This window comes from Heloderma suspectum, chromosome 2 (genome assembly GCF_057233095.1).
Source record: "Heloderma suspectum isolate Gila_16-S chromosome 2, 16-S_ref, whole genome shotgun sequence".
NCBI lineage: Eukaryota > Metazoa > Chordata > Lepidosauria > Squamata > Helodermatidae > Heloderma > Heloderma suspectum.
In genome coordinates, this window is record NC_139459.1 from 303,413,396 (window position 1) to 303,434,506 (window position 21,111).

At 43.4% G+C, this 21,111-nt stretch overlaps 1 protein-coding gene across 1 annotated transcript in view; it reads right to left on the bottom strand.

Annotated features, from left to right (window-relative positions):
- KBTBD12 (kelch repeat and BTB domain containing 12) overlaps positions 1-21,111 on the bottom strand; it is a 60,560-nt gene that overhangs the window by 18,312 nt on the left and 21,137 nt on the right. Inside the window, exon 4 of the mRNA XM_084832481.1 lies at positions 2,442-2,639. Within this exon, the coding sequence (XP_084688607.1) occupies positions 2,442-2,639 (198 nt within the window). The remainder of the gene's footprint in view (positions 1-2,441; positions 2,640-21,111) is intronic.

Below are 21,111 nucleotides of genomic sequence, written 5' to 3' on the forward strand. Positions count from 1 at the left end.
TAGCTGTGGGAGAAAAGGTTAGTTTAGATTAGAATCCAGTACACAGAAGTTTAAAATGAAGTGAAAGACAAGCGAAACCCAGCACAGCTGGAATTACTGCCACGTAAAAGATGGGATACATGATTTATAGTGTTCCTAAGCAAGGAATATGGAAAATAATTAACCTGACTTGACATTCATTAGTGCTGGTTAATGCATCTGCCTGTCTGCCTTTTCCTTCGCTGTGAAAGGAACTGTAGCAACAGCTGCTGTGTCAGGTGGGGAAACATATTTATGTGTATCAGGGGCCTATGCATATAACACGCACACACAGAGTATTAAAAGCTTGTATGCCTGAAGCCACTTGAAAAAATATTTCTAACCAGCCAAATCCAAGTATGCTGATGGAAGGAAGGATTCTAATTGGTTCCACTGCTGCTGCTATGACAATGAAAAATTGATGCTATGGCCTGATGATATAGTGTTGTGTACTGTATGGTGGGGAGAGATTTTCCTTGGATTGGGGACTGATTCTCAGTTATTTGGGGGCAATGAAATTTCATGAGGGACCTCACCTGTAATGATAAAGCTATCATTGCAATATTCTGCACTCCCATAATGCTTATCCTTCCATAAAGCGCCAGGAATATATACAAAGAAAGCACTCATTAATAGTACCAAGGATGGATAACAGTACACATTGCATACTGGGGAGAAAGCCTGGCAAGGGCATTGCATTTTTTTTTTTTTTGTTAAATTGCTATAAGACTATGAAGAACTACATATAGTAACTTAAGAGCAAGTGAGAGCCTGAAGTTCTTGGTGTAATCCCGAGGAGGGGCAGGTATACATCATGTGATCATTACACTGACATTTTGCTGCCTAAGGTGAGGCAGCAAATGGTGCCTCTCTCCACCAAGTCTCCATTCGTGTTCTTTTGGCATCTGAGGCAGAAAAAACCCACAAGTGCCTCTCCCATTCCTTGGCAGTAAAAGCACAATGATAATAAGTTAAGTATCTAACCATCTGTTGCCCTTTTGTGAAAACCAGACGTAGCAGCTTGGGGCAACCACCTTACTCTGCCTAATGGTAGGGCTAGTCCTGCATAGGGCCAAGCCAGACATGATTGGTGGTGACAGAGCCATGTGTTTAAGCCCTATCTACTGCACTAACATAGACAGCAGGATGGGGGGGCACTTACTTGTCAGGCACTTTTGTCCCAACAAGGTTCACTTCTGTTATAAGGGCCCAGCCGACGGGAAAGTGACATTGAGCAATATTCTATGGAAGGTAAGCCAATGGAGGCTGGTGGCTCTGATTTTGGTGGGGCTCTGATTGCATCTGGGTTTCAGTCAAAACCAGGCAGAACTCTACAGGATCTATCCAAGATGCCAGAATGGAACGAGGGATCTAAAGGATCTATCCAAACCCCAGAATGGCATGAGGTAAGCTATGGATAGAGTGAACGTTCTGCACTCCTTGGGTGCCTCTTTGGCTCCATAAATGGATTGGCCCACCACATTTTACATGATTTCAGGTCTGGATTTAAACACAAGGACCTGCTGCCATCACATCTAGTTTGGCCCAGAGAAGCCACTTTAAATGGCAAGTCACTTGCATGCAGCAATTTGCTGAGTAGTTCTGAGCATTTTCCGTTGTATGGAGACAGCTTTCACAGAGAGCCTTTTAGAGTGTCTCCCACATGGTAGCCATGTTGTGTAAGGCAGCCCTTTCTCTGCCTGTGCAGATTTGTATTACTGTCTAGGCTGGCATCAAGGGTAGACATAGTTGGACACCTGGCGAAGGCACACATCCCAGCAGGGGCCCACTGACAAGTTGCTCCTCCTTTTCGCCATGGCAACCCGCTTGTTCACCTGCCTCTCACTCGCGCCCAGCCAACGGCGGTGGTGAGAAGGAGGAGCAGCAGATGCCCTTGCCTGCTTGCTCACTAGCTGTGAAGTAAGCAAGTGGGAGTACTGGTGGAAAAAGGAGGAGGAGCTGCAACAGCAGCTGGTGACAATGGCGGTGAGAAGGTTGACTCACTGACGGAGGAGGGCCATTGAGGGCGTCTTGCCCAAGGGCCCTCAAAAACTGGAACCAGCACTGTGACTGGCGTGTACAAATGAGTGCAGTTCTACATTATGGCAGTGATCCTATGCACATGCATTTGGAAATAAATTGCGCTGGAATCAATGGAATTTTGTTCCTAGTAAAAGTGCTTAGAATCAAGTGTGTTGCTTTTCAGGTTTGTCCAAGGAGAACAAACAGCATGATGCTCAGTTTATTCATCAGAAGAGTGAATAAAGAAGCCAAGAATCAGAAGTATAAAGGGGTTATTCAAGTCTGCTAAGATGGAACCTGTAGCTCTTAGTATGGTGGTCCAATGCCAGGGTGGGGTGTGTGTGTGTGTTCCTCATGCACATTACAAATGCATTCACATTCTCTTTTGATTTCTCCAGTACCTGCTCCACGAAATCCACCACAGATATAGAGCTTCCCTTCCACGGCACCAGCAGAGGTAGAGTTAGTTCTCAAAGAGAGAAGAGGATAAGGCATGGGAGGTCCGTCTCTCCAAAAATTCCCATCGGCATTATAGATCTCCACTGCATCAAGACATTGCCGTGCCTGTCCTCTGTCCCCACCGAGGCAGCCAATCCCACCTGCAGGAGGAGACAGAGAAACATCAATAAGCAGGAGAGCAGAAAACGTAGAGAAGTGCATTAAGTACCACTAGGATTCTAGCAGCTAGGCTTTCCTTTCCATTTTTTCTCTCCCTTGCCTCAGCTTTAGCAGCTTGCTCCCTCATCCCTTTGCAAAAGCAACAATACAACATCCGATGTGTGTATAATTGGGGGAGGGGAAGAGGAAATGGCCTTGCTGTGCTGGGAAAACTCATGCTATCGTTCAACCCCGCTTAAAATCTGCCAGATTTGCATTCCAGAGCAAAAGAGTGGGAAGGGAACACACCCTCTGTAACGAATGAAGGATGGATGAGTGAGGAGTCAGAAAATTATTTCATTTATTATTTATTAATTACATTTCTATATCACCCAATAGCCAAAAATGGTGGAGTATAAGATGAGGAAAATGGGGAAATCCTTACAAAAGCCCAAAATATGGCTGGGTAAGCGTTTGTTCCCTTGCTGGAGTAATCCAGCAGGGAAGCACATAAGCTCTGAATAATAAATGTGCCTAACACACTTGTTGCATCCCCCAGGTAGCACATCCCTTCTTGCCATCATAAAAGCAAGGAATGTGGTATCTGAGGGAATTGCCTTATTTTCCCAGGTCCAAAACATTGTGGCTTGAGTGCTAGGAAAACATGATATCCTCACAACAGAAGTGAGCCCTTGAAGGAAGGATATCGATTGTGTGTGACAGTTAAGAAACAAATGCACATTTACTGCACACATGTATACATACGCATGCGTGTGTGCACGTGCACACGTCAGGTAGAATCTCCCAGTTAGATGTTTGTTCATTAAACAAACAAATAAAATCACTGCCTCTTGCAAAAGAATTCCCACAGCTATTTGTCAACTCCAAATATGACAAGGAAAAAGAAGTACAATTTGAAAATTCCAAGATTATTTTATTAGGATGTAACCATAGTGCTTGCTGAAGTTATAATGCCAGCTCAAATTGTTGCAAGGACTGCATCCTACACAATGGACAAGATCCTCAAAATGTAAGCATTTTTTAGTTCCACTGAAATCAACAGAACACTGATGTGTGCTGCATCACGCCCTGTGTTTTTAGGTCACATGTGCTTTCCCACAACTCCTTTCACAGAGGATAAGGCTATCAAAGGCTACTAGTCATGATGGCTATATACGATCTCCAGTATCAGAGGCAGTATGCCAGTTGCTGGGGAACACAAGCAGGAGGATGCAACTGCTATTGCATTCATGTCTTGCTTGTGGGCTTCCCCCATGGCCATCTGATTTTCCACTGTGGGAACAGAATGCTGGACTACATAGGCCTTTGGTCAGATCCAGATGGCTCTTCTTCCGTCCTTTGCTTATCTAAAAACACAACGGGAAGGTCTCGTACACCTGTGTCCTTTTGAGGAAAAATGCAGCCAAGTGTTGCACTGCACATTTGCCAATATAAATGTCATCAATAGTTTTGAGTTTTGGTAGTATCCTCATTCACATGTTCTGTTGCTTTAATCCACATAGTGTATGGATTATGTCAGGCATGGAGGTATCTGTACCTTTCCCAAAAGCAGACATGTAACCCTTCCTGAATGTTATGACGTTAGATAGAGGGTAACTTGTAGGATCGTGCCTGGGATTTATAAACATACATCCAGCATTTCCTTACATCAACAGAGCTCCAATGCACAGATGGGGCTGCCCATCCTCATGGGTTCTCCCATTCAATTCAACAGATGAGATAGCTCAGTGGGCTCAAAGGAATTTATGCCAATACTGCTCCTTCTATGGAAGAGAATGGAGAAGTGTGTTTGTGTAGAAACTCCATATGTCATTTATTTATTTTATTTGTACCTTGCCTTTCTACCAACAAATGGCCCACAAGACACTCATATGCAGCCTGAAGCACACACAGGGTTCTGGATTTGGGGGCATACGGTGGGAGGGTGCCCTCTGTTGTAACTATCAAAACTGGCCTACCAAAGGCTATTTATGTATTTGCTATCAGGGACGAGAACTCACCTCCTGCACCAAAAGTCATACAGTGTTTACTTGGAAAGGAAGGAAATGTTAACATTTCTTTAACTGGATGTTTGCACCAAAGCATATTAAAGTTAAATAGGGAATATCTGGCTAAATAACTGGACCAGTACTAAAATGTTTAACAAAACATACTTTAGACTTGGATGATTAAAAAAAAAAAATCTGCATCTGTATGTATCATTGTTTTAGAGCTTTGGATAAAGACCACGTGTAAAGGATGCTACTCTATTGCTCAGAAATTCACAAGAAATTAAATTCCCAGCGAAGCACTGCAAATGTGCATAAACCCTATATACTATATGGTATATAGAGAAAAAGATTTATCCCACAGAAGTCAACAGCAAAATTTTAACAGATTCTACGAGTTAGGGTCACACTCTTAGGCTGCAATTCTTTGCATACTTCCCAGGAGAAAGTCCCACTGAATACAATGGTGCATACTTCCAAGTTAATCTGCACAGGGTTGCACTGCACGTGTACTAATATAAATGCCATCAATAGTTCTGAGTTTTGGTAGCATCCTCCTTCACATGGTTTGTTGCTTTAATCCACATAGTCCAAAGAGCTCACAGTGGGATACAGTAGGCACAATCCAGCCGCAACATAGTAGAATTAAGTCCTACTGATTTTAATAGGAGAGTTAAACTAATGCTTAACATCATTGAATTGAATTGAATTGAATTGAGCTGAAATCAATGGGACTTAAAAGTGCTTAACTTTGACTGGATTTTTCATTCTTTGCAACTGATGAATATTACAGTAAAGAACAGAAACATAGCATTGTGTCATAAAAATACTGATCGCAAAGAATCCAGTCAATTACAACATACATATTTAAAATACTCTGCCCCATAAGCACTATAGCTATAATAAGTTCAAAGCCTCTTGACTCTCCATCAGCTGAAGTTGCTACATATGACAGCTGATCTACCCCTGATCATGTAGCTATTTTAAATTCAGTTTTTGTGGATGAATATGTGGATCTGCCGAGTCAGGCCATTATTTGTTTTGTCCAGTATTGTCCACTCCAGCCTTCCCCAACTTGGCGCCTGTTAGAAACTCGTGTCCAGCCATGACCTGTAAAATAACTTCATGACACACGTTCAAGCAGCACTCTATGTTTATTAAGCACGTTTGCAAAGGTGGGTGTCCTAGTTGAGTAGGCACACCTGACAATCAAAGCACACAGTTTTTATTCTCTTTCCCCGGCCACTGAGTCCCTCCCTTGTTTCCCCATTGGCTAGGTACTCCAAGGTTCACAACTTTCCGATCCGCCTATTCACATTATCTCCTTGACATGTTCCCCCTCCCTTTACATACATCGTATGTACATTATAATGACCTTATTAGCTATGCAGGGTGTATAACATAATATTCATGAGTTCGTAAGCACACGCAGTTATACGTGTCCTAACTCTGGGTGTTTTATCAAATTTTCTAATGTGGTTTCTACTTTGCTTAGCTAACCACACTTCTAACTTCATTTTAAGTTTCTTACCACAAAGTACCTTAGACATGTTTCCACATCCTGTCTCAGCTCAGTTACTGCTCAAAAGCATTTGCGACCTATTTAATGCAAAAGCAACATTTAACACTTTCCTACAGCGCCCACCACCCACCACCCCCAGCCAACATGGCCATTGCTGGCTGGGGTGATGGGGGTTGTAGTCCAACACACCTCAAGAGCACGAGGTAAGGGAAGGCTGGTGTAGACTGCTTGCCAGCAGCTTTCTGGATACTCATGGCAAAACCAGACACAACACTTTTGACACAATTCACAAATGCACTGCAGAAAAGCTTTCATTGGCATAAATAGAAGCTTTTCTTCTCATGCAAATAGCAGCCTTAGGGAAGCTTATCTGGATTGGGACTTAAAGCCCCCTAGCCTCCATGCTTTGGTCCTAATACAGAATGGGGCCCCTGCACCTGCTATTTACTTTGCAAAAGCCATACATACAACTGCTAATGGCATGAATGGTGTCTTGTCTAGTCTGGCCCTCAGGTGGATATCTTTCCTAGCCCTAACACCCAAGTTGCTTTTAATGGAAGATGCCAGGGAGTGAACCTAGGGGTTGGTGTGTGCAAAGCTCTAATGCTGTGACCTTGGGTATGCACAGCTCTACCATCGAGCTATGGCCCCTCCTGCAACATAAGTGATATGACTGAGGTACACAATACATGTTTCTGGATTCTCCATCAGATACCATAAGAATGCACTACAGCGAAAAATGTATATTTCCACCAAATGGAAGCCTACATAACAATATAATTTTATGCCACTGCTACAACAATTCACCAAACAGTGAGAGGCATCCTCATTATAATTCTACGGTCGAACAAAAGAAAACTCTACCAATTAGAAGTTAATTGAGAGGTTGGAGCTCTGCAGCTTGGTGTCGATTGGCTAGGAGAGATTTGCAGCGCCGCAGAGGCATGTTGTATATAAACTCACTCTGTGCTGCTAACGCTGCACTCTGAAGCATCAGTGCTGCTGTTTACAGAGCAGAATGTCCCACCGAGGATTCAGGTTCTCATGGGTCCCTGTGCATCTCACAGACAAAGAAGCAGAGCCAAAGAGTGTTACATCCAAAGCTTTAGCAGTTCACTCTTTCTGCATGCCCATGGCTGATTCCAAAGATGTGCTCTTGGATTTTGACCCAACAAGAGGTAAGGCACTATATCCAGATCATATCCTTTCTTCTCCTTGTACAGCTAAGCACATGTCATGGCCTATTTCAACTCTGTTTCAGCACTTGCCTTTTGGGGGAGAGAAAAGTGCCAGCATAACACTAAGTGTAGCCCTCTACTTGAAATCTTTGCAGTTCTAGCCAAATCAAGATTGAGATGTTAGCATTCCATAGACTACACCTGCCTTTCGCGATACAGCACCCACAAGGCCTCCCTGACAGCCTCTAATTTCTGATTCATTCATTCATTTGTTTGTTTGTTTGCTTTGCTGAGCATGGCTGGAGGTGCTGCAAACCACAGCACCTCCAGTCACCCATCATCTTGCCTCTGGGCCCCATGTGGGAGCCCAACCTCTTTTCAAAAATTCTTCTTCTGCTGCTTCTGCTTCTCCTCCTCCTCCTCCTCCTCTTCCTTTAATGGAGAAAGAGAGAGAGAAAGAAAAACAGGCCCTACTGCAGCCTGGTAAGCTGAGGGGGAGGACAGGACAGTGGGGACTTATGGGGGGTTGGGAGAGAGCAGCGGGGGGGGGGAGGAGAAGGCAAGTGTGTGTGTGTGTGTGTGTGTGTGTGTGTGATGGATGAAAGCGACTTGTGCTTGTATCTGTGTAAGTGGATGGTGCATGTGTGTGAGAGACAAAGAGTTTAGGGGAAGTTATTGGGGTGAGGGTGGGGAGAAGTGATCCTGAGAGAAAGGGTGTGCAAGTTCTTGGGCAAGTTGCTTGAGTTTGAGACTCACTGATTTGCCTTCTGTAATAAGATTGTTTTGTTCAAACAGAAAAATGCTTCAAAATAGTGGTTTTGTGTTCTGGGGCTCAGATCCCACTTCTGCCTTGAACTCAGGTTCTTGGCCAGTTTGCCTTCTGTGAAATAGGTGTTTTGTTGCAGCAATAAATGTTGTGATTAGCCACACCCCCACAGCAGCCATTTTGTATTGAGTCATGACCTTATGGCAGCCATTTTGTGACAGTGTCCACAGCACTTTCTCCAAATTCCAGATGTGCCCATGGGCTCAAAAAGATTGGAGGGCCCTGGACTACACAATCTGATATACTATGGAACAGTCCCATTGACTTTAATAGGCTTGCTCTGGAGCAGATGGAGTGTAGATAATTGCCACTGTGTTCCATAGTCCTTTTCCAATGAGCAGTCCTAGGCAGGCAATGCACAGTCTTTAAGCTGCAGAAATGAATGTGCTGACATTCCACAGCAAAAATTTCTGCCGGATATAATGCTATGTAATGAGCGCACCAATTATGATTTTTTTTGGTGACCAGTTCAAACAATAAATGACAGCTGTGTTCTCAGATGGCTACAGGAGGGCCAAATATTAAACAGTGTCTCAAATATTCCTACATTAGCAGAATACACATTTTGGAATTTTGGAGTGAGAACAAAACAGATGCTTATTTAGCATTGACCCTAAATATTGGAAGCTGGTGTTGTGAGGAGGATGTAGTCAGCCAATTATCTAAATTCCAGAGTTCCTGATTCTTCACTTAAGAAGGAAAATAAGGATTAATTTTAGGAGGCAATACAATGAGGGATCTCCCAGTGATGCAATCTTTTTTTTCTGCTCACAATAGGATCCTTTGGAAATTTACTATTGAAAATAGGTTCATTCTGTAAGTAAGTGATTCAGCAGCATATGTTAGTTTTAGGACTTGATCCCATTTATATCTCTAGGTTGCAGGTCAAGCTGCAAGTACACCCTCCAGTAATAACTATTTAAAATGCAAAATTCTTATGTATATTTGTTTCTGAAGTGTACCGAATTCGTACCCAACACTGGAGCTGATCTGCCCGCTGTTCCTCTTTGTCTGGCTTGGCATTCTCTGAGGTTTTTTTAACTGCATCTCACAAGTTTACTAATGCACTGAATTCTGAGGCTCTTTAGTACTTTTAGGGTGAGATGGGCAATCACAAAATTTTCATGTTTGTGAATTCAAAATGTGAAGATGCAGGGCTTGAGGTAACAAGATGTACATTTTGAAGATACTGTTTCTAAAAATCTTCAGTGAGGCGTGCCACAAGAACCCATGCAAGAGACTTGCTCATTTGCTTTCCTCAGGATTAGGGAACCTCAGATATTGTCATGACTATCTATGCTCTGACCTCAGAGCCCTCCTCAGGAATGGAAAGAAATAAACATGTAAATGGTAAGGAGTTGGCAGGCGGCCCCTGGATTGGCCATGCCTCATATACATGCCTTCTGCCTTTTCTTGGAGCAGGGAATTCTGCGTGCTACACTCAACCTTCTCCACCTTAGGCCACTGACCTTTGGGTGTCACAGGCCAGATTCAGGTGTACTCACTCAAGGGCCATAACTCCAGTCTGGGTTCGCCACCACAAACTGTCTCACATTTTTCTACTCCAATTTGTTGGCCAGTATCTCAACAAGACCATTGCATTTATTAGCTCATTTTCTCAAGCTGTTATTTAAGCTTATTCCATTTTTCATTTGGTGTTTAATGGAGGAAGGGGGGATGATGATGAAGATGATGATGATGATGATGATGATAATAATAATAATAATAATAATACCTTCTCTTTTCATCAAAAGCTTTGGGCTGTAACACTGAAATATCAGATAGAGCTCTGACTCACCTTAGCAGCTGACAAACACAATACGCCATCCAAGCAGCCTGACTGTGTGTGTGTCTGTGTGTGTCCGTCCGTGTATGCGCACATATGCACACACACAGAGGTTCAACCATATGCTCAGTGCTGTTTTGACTATTCTAATTCCCCCCCACCAATGCCAGAGGTTATACCTGTGTGAGAGAGCCAGTGCGATATAGCAGCTGGCATGCCAGACTAGACTGGGGAGACCCTGGTTCAAATCCATGCTCAGCCACACAGCTCACTGGGTGACTTTGGGCCAGTCACTATCTCTCAGCCAAATCTACTACCTCACAGGAGTTTTGTGATAATGAAATATGGGGCAGGCAAAAATACCGTGAACATACGTGGACATACCGTGGAGAGCCAGTGTAGTGTAGTGGTGAGAGTGACGGACTGGGAGCTGGGAGATCCGGGTTCTAGTCCCCACTTGTCCATGGAAGCTCACTGGGTGACTTTGGGCCAGTCACAGACTCTCAGCCCAACCTACCTCACAGGGTTGTTGTTGTGAGGATACAACGGTGAGGAGGAGGATAATGTAAGCCGCCTTGAGTTCCTTGCGAGAGGGAGAAAGGCGGGGTATAAATGCAATAAATAAATAATTATAAATAAACACCATCCTGAACTCCTTGGAGGCAAAAAGGCAGGATGAAAATGTAAGAAGAATAAATAAGTATATACAGTATTGAAGAACAAGCTGTTTTCATGTCTCATCTTTTGTTCCTCATCTCAGAGTAGATAGTAGATGTCATCTCTCTGATTTATGCTGCTTTTGCTGGATCAGCTGGAAAATTAGTCAAATAGAGAAGAAAAGCTCCTTAACAGCACCTTTCCTACAACTGGCTCAGCTATTTACATGCATGCTTCAGGCTAAGCCCCACACATCCTATTTAGCTGATCACATCCTTGCTAAAGGGAAAGTCAAGAGGGTCAAATTGCTGCAGAATGCTTGGGGGTTACTCTAAACCACAACAATAGAAGCTCAGCTAGAATGTATACTGTAGGTCAGGAAAGGTAGCACAAGGTTCAAGAGGTCACCAGCATATTTAACAAGCAATGTCAAGGAGGATATTACAGAAAAGAAAACTGAAGTCCTGCCCAAATGAGAACAAAAAAGAATACACACTTGCACAAGGGAAATGCAAGCAGACAATAAGGGATGCAAAATAGAATTTTGAGGAGCATATTGCTAATAACATTAAGACCAACAATAAAAAGTGATTGAAATACATCAGAAGCAGAAACTGGTTTGGGAGGCAGTTGAACTGTTGGATGACAACAGACTTAAAGGAGTACTAAAGGAGGATAAGGAGATTGCAGAAAAACGGAAGGAATTATTTTATCTGTCTTCCCTGCAGAAGATGTAGGGCAGATACCTATGCCTGAAATGGTATTTTCAAGAAGAGAATCTGAGGAACTGAGGCAAATAGCGGTGATAAGAGATGAAGTTCTAGACCTTATTGACAAACTGGAAACTTCCCAGGGTGATCCAGCAGACATTGTTTTCTTGGGGGTTGCACAGGGTGTCTGTTCCATTGGCGAATGGATACCATTAGATACAACCATTGATAATTACACTGGTATAAAACTGAAAAGTTTGTAAATATGTCCATTTGTCATAATCCAGACAGAGCCTGTACACAGGTTAATCATACACACAAATGACCACTGCATATGCAATTCTCCAGCCCATTCAACATTGCCCTTTTTTAAAAGTTTCAAACCTGCTGATCTGCTCTTCAGGAGAGAAAATAAGGAGATAGAGTCAATCATTACCTTCTCCACCACCACCCCTCTTCTCCAAACAGCTGATAGGTGGGGTTCTATCTTTTTCAAAATGGCTACAGATGTGCAGTCTTTTCTGCTCCATGAGTAATCAGTTGGACTGGAGCCATAGCCATAGCATTTGCATTCACTCAGTACTGGGAAAAACTGCCCATGTGAAATGAATGACATGATTCATAAGCATAGAACCCCATGTGCACAATGGGGCCCCTGTGTATGAAATCCAGACACACATCTGGAGCTTTAGAGGACAGGACATCTAGTGTTGCAAGGCACCAGATGCTTTTAACCTTAAAAGTAAAAGTCCTCTGCTGTGAGTGGCATATAAATCAAGACAACTACCTCAGTTTCCTTCCTACTCCACATAGCATTTCTCCCAGATCCCTCACTGCAGAACCCCCCTCTGGCACTTCATAAGGACAATTGCTGTTCTTATTTCAAAGGTTTTATGAATTATGAAAATTGCCATCAAAGTACAATAATTTTGCAGCACTGTAGCCCTGGAAAGAGCATAAAGGCTGAATTATGTCACTGTGGAACAGAATGCACACAGTACTCTTAACAGCAAGAGAAGTCTGTTTTGACAGGACATTCAAAACCATAATACAGTGGTGTGTTGGTAACCCTGGGGACATTGCCCAGACACCTCGGGTGCTTCCAGACAGAGGGCTCCTAGCACTATCAATCAAAAAACATTGTGTAGCTATTCTGTCTTTCCTTCCTTAATGGATTTTCTGCAGTAAGAAAAAAGACAGAGGTAATAATGGGAAAGTATGTGGGGGAGGGGTTTGGTAAAAAATGGATAATATCTGGACACACAGCTCCCTCCCCCCTAAAATTCTGTAAAGCAGCAGGGCGATTTCACAATAAAGGCCTCATCTGGAAGCACCCCTTCTCATCACAAAACTATTGTAACTGTTTTGAAAGAACCACATTTCAGTTACTTTGGGTTTTCTTTGAAGATATTAGAACAAAGTGTAATAGGTTTAGAAAAATGTTTTAAAATAAAATAAAATAGTTCTAAAATAGACCTGAAATTTCATTTGCCTTAAAGGTGTGCTCTTATGGGAAAGGTCATCTGATTCCAGAATGTCTCTTTTTCGGGACCAAAATATACCATAATAGAGAAATCCAGCTGGTTTCATTCTATCACAGCCAGTCCATTTCCAGTCAATGCCTGACAAATATTTAAAAAAATGGGGGTGGGGGTGGGGAATCAGGTGATCAATGTTTTCAAAGGTTTGAGCACTGTACGTGGTGATGAGCTAACCCTACAAAAGAGTGACTTAGTGATGCTCTTTTACAGTAGTCTGATTCCATGGGCATTTCTAGATGAGGCTTTTAACCTGCTACCTTACCACTGCTTCAGCTTCTGGATTCCATTGTGGGATTAAGATCTGATATCTACACAGCGTTTTTTCGGGGGGAGGGCAGAGGGGTCCTTCTCTGCTTTTCCGTACATTCTGCTACATAACCTCTAGATGACACTATGGTATAGCGGAATTGTGCAACTACACAAGCATTTCATTCCGCCATTCCCCCACATGCTGGATTTCCCCCGGTCAACCCCCTCCCCCCGTGATGTTTGGAAAGCACAGGAGAAGACCTGGAGGATTAAGATGTCATCTAAAGCACCTGTAAACTACCATGAATGAGGAAGCACGAGTGCACAATAAAAGCCTTGTCTAGAAATGCTTCTAGTGGAAGACATTCAGACTTCTACTGCAATTGCCTGTGCAACAGGGATGGATGAATCAGTCTATTTCCGGTCCATGCCTGTGATATGTACCACCTCCCTTTGACTTAGGAGGTTCTCCAATATTAATAAATAACACATTATACCCGAGGACTGCCACTACTCTCTGTTTGCTATATTCCCCCAGCTGGGCCAGAAGCACCCTTCATTTGTGTTAATCCAGACACAGAAGGCAGAGTTGAGGATAAGGCCTGGGGAAGATCTGCAAGGAAGGAATCTCTGAAATCACACTACAGGTTTCACTGAAGACTCAAAATGGGGCTTATTTATTCAGAGGCAAAAAGGCAGGGTTTACAGGTGGAAAACAAGGATCAATATACAGAACATATACTCAAGAACAAAAGGAACAAATTTGCTACAACCCTTAGCTATACCAGCTTTAACCTTGGAGTCATTTAAAGGGTAGTACACAGGCTTAGATTGAATCCAACACTTTCTCTCTCTCAGGCTGTCTACTCCCAGTGGGCAAGCCCCAACTGTCAGTGAGGCTGTGCTCTCGTCCCCTCCCCTCCCTGAGTCTATCCTGGAGGGGGGATGACTCCAGCTGTCAAACCTGTGAGATCACCTTATTATATTATCCCTATTCAGGCATTATTAGAATGGGTGAATATCATGTGAGCTGGGATGAGGCCATACCAAATAGCCCCATCCCCAACATCATGTCACAACATAGGCATCCACATGTACAGCGCAAATGCTTGCAGCAGGGTTTTTTTTTGTGTGATTTGGAGCGTTGCTCAATCAGGGTTCCAAATTGTGTGGAAGCCATTGCATGTTCAGCTGTTGGCACAAAGGCCTCCCCGCTGCAGGCATACACACTGTATGCATGGATGCCTATGGGTGGAGCTAGATTGTGATGAGATGTCAGGGGTGGGGCTACTTGGTGCAGCCCCATCCCAGCTCATGTGGTGAGTTTCACCAGCTATAATAATGCCTGAATAGGGCTTCTGTCAGTTTCACATGTATTCAGCCATAAATCCATTCCATACAATTTCTGTATCTGGCTGTGAATTTGTGTGTTTTTTAAATGCATGTAAACTCGCATTTATTTTCATATACAATTTCCCCCAACATGCACATTTTGCATGCAACTTTCCTTAATATATTCATTTTTGTATGCAATATTTGAGCCAAGATCCAAACTGTAAAATTTAGAGAATTGTGAGTCTAAAGGATAGCAGTGTTCCAATCCGGATATTAGTCCGGGAAGTGCAAATTAGGATGGTCCATTTAAAAATGCAGACTGAATAAAAGTTTTCCCCATCCCTACCTATAGATTCATAAGGGATAGCCTGAGGTTTCTCAAACACTTCTAGAATCAGTGAATAAAACAGGCGAATACTCAAGGGAAAGACTAAGCTTTTGTTCCCTTTGGGCTTTGTTCTGTTGCTATGGAAGCGGACAACTCCAGCCTAAATCCTAATAAGAGATATTATCCTCAATGCAACAGAACAAAGATCCCTGGATGGAATGGTTTTCTACGTGCAACAAAGACGACACCTTCTCCTGGACAGCCGTGTTGAGTGCACAGCTGCTCTCTGCTGTGCAAACCTTCTCGCGAGCAGTTGCCAAAGCGCAACACCCAAAGAGGTCTGTTTGTGACTTGTTATGATCAGAGGGAAAAGTCTCACTTAGCAGCCACACATCATGGTATTTTTTTCTCCTGTGTAACTTTGAAAACAGCTCTTGGGTTGAATTTATACAAATGCAGGGTTTTTTCCAGGCAGTTTCTAGCACATCTGTTGTGGCGGATTCAAATGTCCTTCCTCAGAGTACGGTTTCTGCGATATGAATTATCATATTTTCTCCAGCACTGAACAAGCACTATTTTGTTGCTGGAAAAGCACTGCTTTTCTCCCAGCTGGCATGTTGGTTGTGATTATTAGTGCTGTGCAGAATGCACTTGTGCAAGTATTTCATGCACCCTCTGCAGATGGGGATGGGTGAAGCAATCATGTTAGAGGCTGGGCAGTCATGTGCAAATCTTCCATAAAGTCCTGTAAGGAATGGAGACACATGATGCTTCCATGTGGGTATGCCCCTTGGACACTTCCCAGTGTCCTGCTAGGAGTGACAGTAGCAAGAGGACAGCCGGCAAAACATAAAGTACCTCATTACCACTGAACTATGGGGAAGGGCCGTAGCTCAGTGGTAGGGCTCTTGCTTTGTATGCAGAAGGTCCCAGGTTCAATTCCTGTCTCCTCCAGATAGGGCTAGGAAACAATCCGGCCCGAAACTCTGGAGAGCCACTGCCAGTCAGTGTCAACAATACGGGGCTAGATGGACCAAGGTCTGACTCAGCATAAGGCAGCTTCCTATGTTCCTAAAGGTGTATTTGTTCCTAAAGGTGTATTTGTTCTGAGCTGCTGCTGCTACTTAGGTACAGTGATATCCTTATGCCACCTGCCCCTACTGATAATGGATTATTAGACATATGGACAAGAGTGATCAGAACGGGGAGACTTGTCTTCCATCCAAGCATGCCATGTATAGGTGACTCACTGGCACTCTGAATTTGCATGCCACTCAGCTGCCATAGTGCTACAACTCCTGGGAAAAGCTGTTGTCTGAAAGCAACCTTTGCTAGGAGCTGGTATTTCAAAATACCAGCTGTGAAATCCATCTCAGCTTGTATTTTGAAAGTCCATCTGGATGTGCAAGACTTTTTCTCATACTATTTCTCTACCCTGTCAGAATGCGTGTAGGCAGCCTTCTTCAACCTCCAAGTGTGTTGATTGCAACTCCCGTCATCCCCAGCCACCCAGACATTGGCTGTGTTGACTAGGAATGGTGGGAGTTGTAGTCCAACACACCTGGGAGGCATCAGGTTGGGGAAGGCTGATGGAGATGGCTTATTTGAACATACCCCTTGGCCAACATTTCCAAGCAGCTGGACAGTTTACAGGTCAAAAAATGCTTTCTTAGACTGAATATCTGAATTGGTGCACAATGTTTCAGTGCTTGACCTTTTATCACATAAAAGGTGAGAACATTTCAGTCCAAAGCAAGTTCTCTGGTGTTAAAAATACATTTTTGGGGGGTCCAGTGTGAAGAAATAACCCTTCTATTATTTGTTTTCTTTGGAAAATAGTTCATATGGCACAAAGTAACTATATCATGCTTGGACAGCTCTAAAATCCAAAGCATTTTCACTCTGGAAGTGATGATGAGTGTAATGTGGTGTGTGTTTTAATTTAACAAAGCTGCATTTGTAAAATACACAGATAAATGGGAAGGACACAGTCACTAAAATCTGAGATGATAAAACATGCTTTAGATGCAGAAGCACAAAGCGCTCTCTGTGATAATGTCACAACAGCCTTAGGTTTTCAGTGAGGTACACTGCTATATGCCTTGTAGTGCCCAGGTGGCCAGCTTGCAGCAAAGGTGCCAGAAGTGTCACAGATGGTGGGAGTGTGTGGCACACCTGGCAGGAACAGGCTGCAGTATCAGTTTTCCACTCCTGTCTGCTTCTCCAGTGTTGTGCTACTACTGTCTACTCTTCAGATCAGTAGACTAAAGGAAAAATTACTCCACAGAATAAGCGGGGACCATAAGGCACATTAGATTTCCAACATGAACTGAGTGAGTTCCACCTACTAAGCCCCACTCTCTTTCCTCAGAGGACCTTGGTGGGAACTGCTGCCTATTAGGTAGAATCTGAAGGGTGACACCAGAGGAGACCAAGGACGGAAACAGGAAACACTGCACCATATGGACACTGCATAATTTCTGCTCTTGTACTTTACTTGACTGTGATTTTATTGCGAGAATCATTTGTAAGTTGTAAGAGCTTCTTGGGGCTATAAAGCAGGCCATACGTATTGTAAATAAATATGTAAAGTGGCATTACCTCATGCTTTAGATTTGACATGTGGCACGCTTGAAAAAATAATAAAATAGTTGGCTGCCATTGCACTGAGAACCAAATTACACCTGCCATTGTACCTTAGCCCACAGGCGTAGACAACTCTTCCAGTCTGACACAAGAAGCCAAAACGGAGTTTGGCTTCTGGATCACACCATTAAATGGTAAATGGTGCACAGAACAGTAGCAGGAAAATTGTTGGTTTCCAATAAACTAAAGACCACAGCAAACCGGTGTAACAGTTATGTGTGTGTGGCTTGCCAAGAATGAGACTGAAGGATGGTGATGGGAGCCCGCTCTCCAATGGCAAAGAAGGTGGAGAGAGTGCAGGCCCAAATCTCTCCATATATTGCGTTCACACTTTCCCCCATTTGACTCTGGGATGCATTTAGAAATTCTTATCAACTTTTGTTTTTGTTTACTCAGTTGGCTTTTTTATATGAGAGAGCAGGGCTAGTATTTAGTATTTAAAAGGTAGATGAACCAGAGATGGCGTTGGGGAAGATCTGGGTACAGTTAAAGACTATGTGTATGTTTATAAAATCTGGGGTGTTGTGAGAGTGAAGGAGAATGGGGGTGATAGATAAGGGCTAGGTACAGCCCTCCAGTGTGGCAGAGGAGAATGAAGAAGGGGTTTGATGGTCTCCTCTATGACAAGCACTTTAGGAATCCTAGGTGTCTACATCTTTCAGGTTGGTTGGGGGAATCTGGGATCTGCACTGCAGTTTTTTTGCTGTTCCCCCCCCCCCTCTTGTGCTAGTGAAGGCATCTGGTTCATATTTTAGTTGTTATAGTATTCTTTACTTGTGTGGTTTTGAGGGGTGTTACTTTTAGAATGAAAAATGCAGAGAAGCTCTGGGTACCGTTCGAGTGTTTTCCTTCTCTGAGATCCCCCTTTCCTTCTCCCCAAATGTTTTTCGGCAGTGCTGCATACAGATTGCAACAGGACCAGTCAGCTCCATAACTTGCCATTTTCGGCGGGTTGCACTCTTGTAGGTGTGTCAATATAGTTGTGCAGTTAACAATCCCACAACAGAATATATTTAAAGAGGAATGTGCGGGCAGATGGCAGATGCAGTGTCAGCACAGCACAGCCACGAATGCCATGACTGCATGAATTAACACCCCTGACTGCTCTGCAAAAAGGGCAGTTTCGTGCACACCCAGTAGCCAATTGACACTCAGCAGAGATAGAACCAAGCTCTCTGCAACCTACTTATGGATTTGCACAACACTGCTTTAGACAGTGAAGTGACCAATAGCACAAGCAACAACCTTTGACCTCCCCAATACAGTACATCATCTCAGCAGGCTGGCACCAGCGGAAGCTACAATTTTCACACACGTTTTAAAATTCTTGGTCACTTGTTCACTCTGTAATGGCTTCTATATTTGAACCCTTAAATTCCATGGCAGATGATACTATAACAACTCTGGCTTTATTAACCTCATTCACTGCAATCAATGAGCTGCAATTTTTTTATTAGTGCTTCACATGGGTCTTGTTGTTTTTTTTTTAATGAAAGAGAAGAAAAGGGGGGGGCGCCCACAAGCAAGCAGTTTGTGGGGAAACAAGAGAAATCTAATCTTTTTCTCTTTTTCTCTTTCTGCCAAAATAATTCACTATTAAATTGATCTGTGGAATACACAATAGGTTTAATAGCTGTAATCTTTCATGTAACATTTCCTTTCACTAGTGCTTAACAGCAGTCAAGCTGAGAGTCTTAGCACGTACATTGCTCTCTCATTCCCTGTAAACCGGCTCTGCATAACTGGCTTCATGAAGAAATAAAGGAAGACTAAAGATAGACCTGGCAAGCTCCTACAGAATTGAAAGGGGAAAGGCACTTCCATTTGCTAGGGTTGCCCCTTGGGCTCTAAAGGCTGCCGTCCATGCTTATTTGGAAGTAAATCCCACTAACAACAATAGCACTTGCTCCCAATTAAATGTGGTTAGGATCAGGGAATGTTTTGTGCAAAGACGGGCATGATAAAGGACAAAGAAGGCAGGGACCTAACAGAAGCAGATGAGATTAAGAAGAGGTGGAAAGAATACACAGAAGAACTATACAGGAAAGATCTGAATGTCCCTGATAGCCACGATAGCGCAGTCACTGAACTTCAGCCGGACATCCTAGAGAGTGAAGTCAAGTGGGCCTTAGGAAGCATTACTAATAACAAAGCTAGCGGAGATGACAGTATTCCAGCTGAGCTATTTAAGATCCTAAAAGATGATGCTGTTAAATTGCTGCACTCAATATGCCAACACATTTGGAACACTCAACAGTGGCCACAAGACTGGAAAAGGTCAGTTTACATTCCAATTCCAAAGAAGGGAAAGGGAAAGCCAAAGAATGTTCAAACTACTGTACAATTGCGTTCATTTCACATGCCAGCAAGGTTACGCTCAAAATCCTACAAGCTAGGCTTCAGCAGTATGCGAACCAAAAAGTACCGGAAGTACAAGCTGGGTTTCGAAGAGGCAGAGGAACTAGAGATCAAATCGCCAACTTTCTCTGGATCATGGAGAAAGCAAGAGAATTCCAGAAAAACGTCTATTTCTGCTTCATTGACTGCTTCATAGAATTAATTGCTAAAGCCTTTGATTGTGTGGATCACAACAAACTGTGGCAAATTCTTAAAGAGATGGGGGTACCAGACCACCTTACCTATCTCCTAAGAAACCTGTACGAGGGTCAAGAAGCAACAGTAAGAACCAGACATGGAACAACCGATTGGTTCAAAATTGGGAAAGGAGTAGGACAAGGCTGCATATTGTCGCCCTGCTTATTTAACTTACATGCAGAGTACATCATGAGAAACGCCGGGTTGGATGAATCACAGGTCGGAATTAAGATTGCTGGGAGAATTATCAACAACCTCAGATACGCAGACGATACCACCCTAATGGCAGAAAGCGAAGAGGATCTCAAGAGCCTCTTGTTGAGGGTGAAAGTTGTTGTTGTTGTTGTTCAGTCGTTCAGTCGTGTCCGACTCTTCGTGACTCCATGGACCATAGCACGCCAGGCCTTCCTGTCCTGCGCTCTCTCCCGGAGCGTGCTCAAGTTCATATTCATTGCATCCATGATGCTATCTAGCCATCTCATCCTCTGCCGTCCCCTTCTCCTTTTGCCTTCAGTCTTTCCCAGCATCAGGGTCTTTTCCAGGGAGTTTTCTCTTCGCATTAGGTGGCCAAAATATTGGAGCTTCAGCTTCATTATCTGTCCTTCCAATGAGCACTCCAGGTTGATTTCCTTTAGGATGGACTGATTTGACCTCCTTGCAGTCCAGGGGACTCGTAAGAGTCTTCTCCAGCACCACAGTTCGAAAGCATCAATTCTTCGGCGCTCAGCCTTCCTTATAGTCCAGCTCTCACAGCCATACATTACTACTGGGAAAACCATAGCTTTGATTAGACGGACCTTTGTTGGCAAGGTGATGTCTCTGCTTCTTACTATGCTGTCTAGGTTGGCCATAGCTTTCCTCCCAAGGAGCAAGCGTCTTTTAATTTCATGGCTACAGTCACCGTTTGTGGTGATCTTGGAGCCCAAGAAAGTAAAATCTGTCACTGCTTCCATTTCTTCCCCTTCTATATGCCAGGAAGTGATGGGGCCAGATGCCATGATCTTAGTTTTTTTAATGTTGAGTTTCAAACCAGCTTTTGCACTCTCCTCTTTCACCCTCAACAAGAGGCTCTTGAGATCCTCTTCGCTTTCT